Raw genomic sequence first — 3027 nt, 5'->3', positions numbered from 1 at the left:
AGGTTAATTTAATGATTTTTTAGTGAAACTCAGCAGATCTAAAGTGTGTGGGTTTTAAAGGTTGAAGGTCTGGTTTGTCCTCAGCTACTTCAGGTGTGTCTGTCTCGGGCTGCAGGTTCCCAGGTAATAAATTTAATTTATTTATTTTATGATYGCAGCAGAAAGATTTAAATACAGACTCGGTGGAAGTGAAGTTCCTTTCTGTCATCAGGAACCTCAGGTGGTTCGTGTCCTCAGGACTCAGTTTTTTAAATTAATGATCTATATTTGAAGTTCTGCACCTGCAGTCGGTGTTTTGTTGAGTTCGACAGGAGCTCCAGCCTCAACATGACAGTTTCTTACTCTCTGGAGGTGGCCAACGTCAGGTTTTATGGATTCTCCAGGCTTCTGTTCAGGTGGAGGGGAAGCATCTACAGACTGCTGTATAAGGAGTTCCTGGTGTTTTGTGCAGTTTACCTGTTCTTCAGCATCTTTTACAGGTAAATCCACTCAGGTGATGTTTTCACACGCCCCTCAGCTGCCGGGTCTCTGATCTCTGGATCTGTTTCCCAGGTTTCTCCTGACCTCGAAGCAGCAGGATCTGTTCGAGCGAGTCGCTCTTTACTGCGACCAGTTCACCAACACCAACTTCATCCCTGTCCTGTTTGTTCTGGGTATGACCCGCCGAGCCGCTCCGATCACAACCGAACACAAAACCTGCAGAATTGCATCAATCCTGACTGATGTTTCATTTATTGATAACAATCTAACTGGATACTTTGTGATATTTTAGCTGTTTATAAATCAAAAATGTAAAGTTGATGGATCCTGTAACTTTTAGTTTCTGCAAATATTTAACTTTATTTATTACTTTTTCTTCATTAAAACAGAAAAATCTTTACTACTTTTAGTATTTAGCTAACCGTTTGCTTGTTTAATTTTAAACTTTGGCTTATTTTATTTAACCGTATGCTACTTTTAGCATTAAGTAACTTTTTACTACTTTTAATAAATGTGCTGCTGTTAGCCAGCCTTTTAAACTTTTACCAGTTCTTTTGCTACTTTTATCTTCTAGCTAATATTTTGCTACTTTGAACTTGTCTTCAGCTACTTTAAGCTTTTATCTAGACTTTTGGTACTTTTAGCTACACATATGCTGTGTGTAGCTAGAGTTTTGTAACTTTAAACTTGAGTGACCTTCAACAGCCTTTTGCTAATTTTAGCTTCTAKTTGCCTTTTTGCTACKGTAAACATTAAGCTAACATTTTGCCAATTTTRTTTCACCTTTTACTCATTTATGCTTTCAGCTTTWGTCTCTTTTAGCTAGTGTTGTGCTATTTTTAGCTAAGTGCTAGGACTTTTGGTACTTTTAKCTAACATAAGGTGTTTCTGACTTTTAGCTAGCATTTAGCCAGTGTTCTGCTGCTTTTGGTTTAGTTTTACACAGTGAGCACTTGGCTACTTTGAGCTTTAAGCTAACTTTTAGTTAACAATTTACTTTTAGCTAGCATTTTGTTATTTTAATCTGTTAGCTGATATTTTATCACTTTTAAATTCTAGTTATCATTTTGCTTCTTTTTTCTGCAACTTTTAGCTAGCATTTAGCGACCTTTAGTTCCTAGCTAGYATTTTGCTATTTTAAACTAGCATCTTGATATTTTTGAATTTTAGCTAGTGCTTTGTTTCTTTTAGATGTAACCAATGTTCTGCTTTTGTTTTTGCTGTTCAGGTTAGATTTCAGCTGTCATTCAGCAATGTTCAAACTGTATTTTCACAATAAAAGTACTTCCTGTTGTGTATTTGGTGTCTCTGCAGGTTTTTATGTGACCCTGGCCTTCAACCGGTGGTGGGGTCAGTACACCAGCTTCCCGCTGCCCGACAACCTGATGATGGTGGTTTCGGGAAACGTCCAYGGGTCCGACGAGACGGGCCGGCTCCTGAGGCGGACCCTCATGAGATACGCCAATCTGTCCTCGGTCCTGATCCTGCGCTCCATCAGCACCCGGGTCCTGAAGCGGTTCCCGACCCTGGAGCATGTGGTGGAGGCTGGTARGAACCAGGCACCAGGAAAATCAAGTCCAAAAAAATACTTTTATTTTGGATCAAGACCCCTAATCCCAGATTAAATCWGATTATAGATAAGATTAAAGGTGTWTTTGTTTAATTTTGTCACRTTTGCTCAGGATTTATGACGACGCACGAGCTGAAGAAGTTCGARTCTCTGCACTCGGACTTCAACAAGTACTGGATGCCCCTGACCTGGTTCTCCAACCTGGCTTCAAGGGCCCGGGAGGAGGGCCGRGTGAGGGACGACATCGCTCTGAGGCTGCTGATGGACGTGAGAAGAAACACCCAAACGTTTCTTTGTTTATAAATAAATAAAAATTAAACCTGATTTAAAAGTGTTTCTGCTCAGGAGCTGAACAACTACAGAGCAAAGTGCAGCCTGCTGTTCCACTACGACTGGATCAGCATCCCGCTGGTCTACACTCAGGTACCAGATTAGAGTTTATCCTGTCGCTTCCACAGATTACACACAGATTACAGCTGTTCTAACCCTGCTGCTGGCCTGAGGACAAATGTCTCGTCTTCTTCCAACAGGTGGTGACGATCGCAGTTTACTCGTTCTTTGCCTTCTGTGTGATCGGACGACAGTTCCTGAAYCCCGAGAAGGGCTACAGAGGACAAGAGGTGGACATGTACGTCCCCGTCTTCACCCTGCTGCAGTTCTTCTTCTACACTGGCTGGCTGAAGGTCACGTCTCACATGTCCACGTCTCATTGGTCCACACATGTCCATGGACATATGTCCATGTCTCATAGGTCCACATATGTCCATGTCTCATTGGTCCACACATGTCCATTGACATATGTCCATGTCTCATGGGTCCACACATGTCCACGTCTCATTGGTCCACACATGTCCATTGACATATGTCCATGTCTCATGGGTCCACACATGTCCATTGACATATGTCCATGTCTCATGGGTCCACACATGTCCATTGACATATGTCCATGTCTCATGGGTCCACACATGTCCATTGAC

The 3027-nt window shown here is 42.0% G+C and overlaps 1 protein-coding gene across 1 annotated transcript; it reads left to right on the top strand.

Moving 5' to 3' along the window:
* Nucleotides 1-20: 20 nt before the first annotated feature.
* best4 (bestrophin 4) lies at nt 21-2733 on the top strand (the record flags this gene model as incomplete). Its single annotated transcript, XM_014013019.1, is given in 6 exon segments — nt 21-479; nt 553-653; nt 1795-2028; nt 2163-2317; nt 2396-2473; nt 2581-2733. Coding segments are annotated over 6 exon segments (873 nt in total), but the record flags the coding sequence as incomplete, so codon positions are not given.
* Nucleotides 2734-3027: the final 294 nt, after the last annotated feature.

The sequence above is a fragment of the Austrofundulus limnaeus genome, unplaced genomic scaffold (assembly GCF_001266775.1).
Source record: "Austrofundulus limnaeus strain Quisiro unplaced genomic scaffold, Austrofundulus_limnaeus-1.0 Scaffold97, whole genome shotgun sequence".
NCBI classification, from domain to species: domain Eukaryota; kingdom Metazoa; phylum Chordata; class Actinopteri; order Cyprinodontiformes; family Rivulidae; genus Austrofundulus; species Austrofundulus limnaeus.
This window is presented reverse-complemented; position numbering and strand designations above follow the sequence as displayed.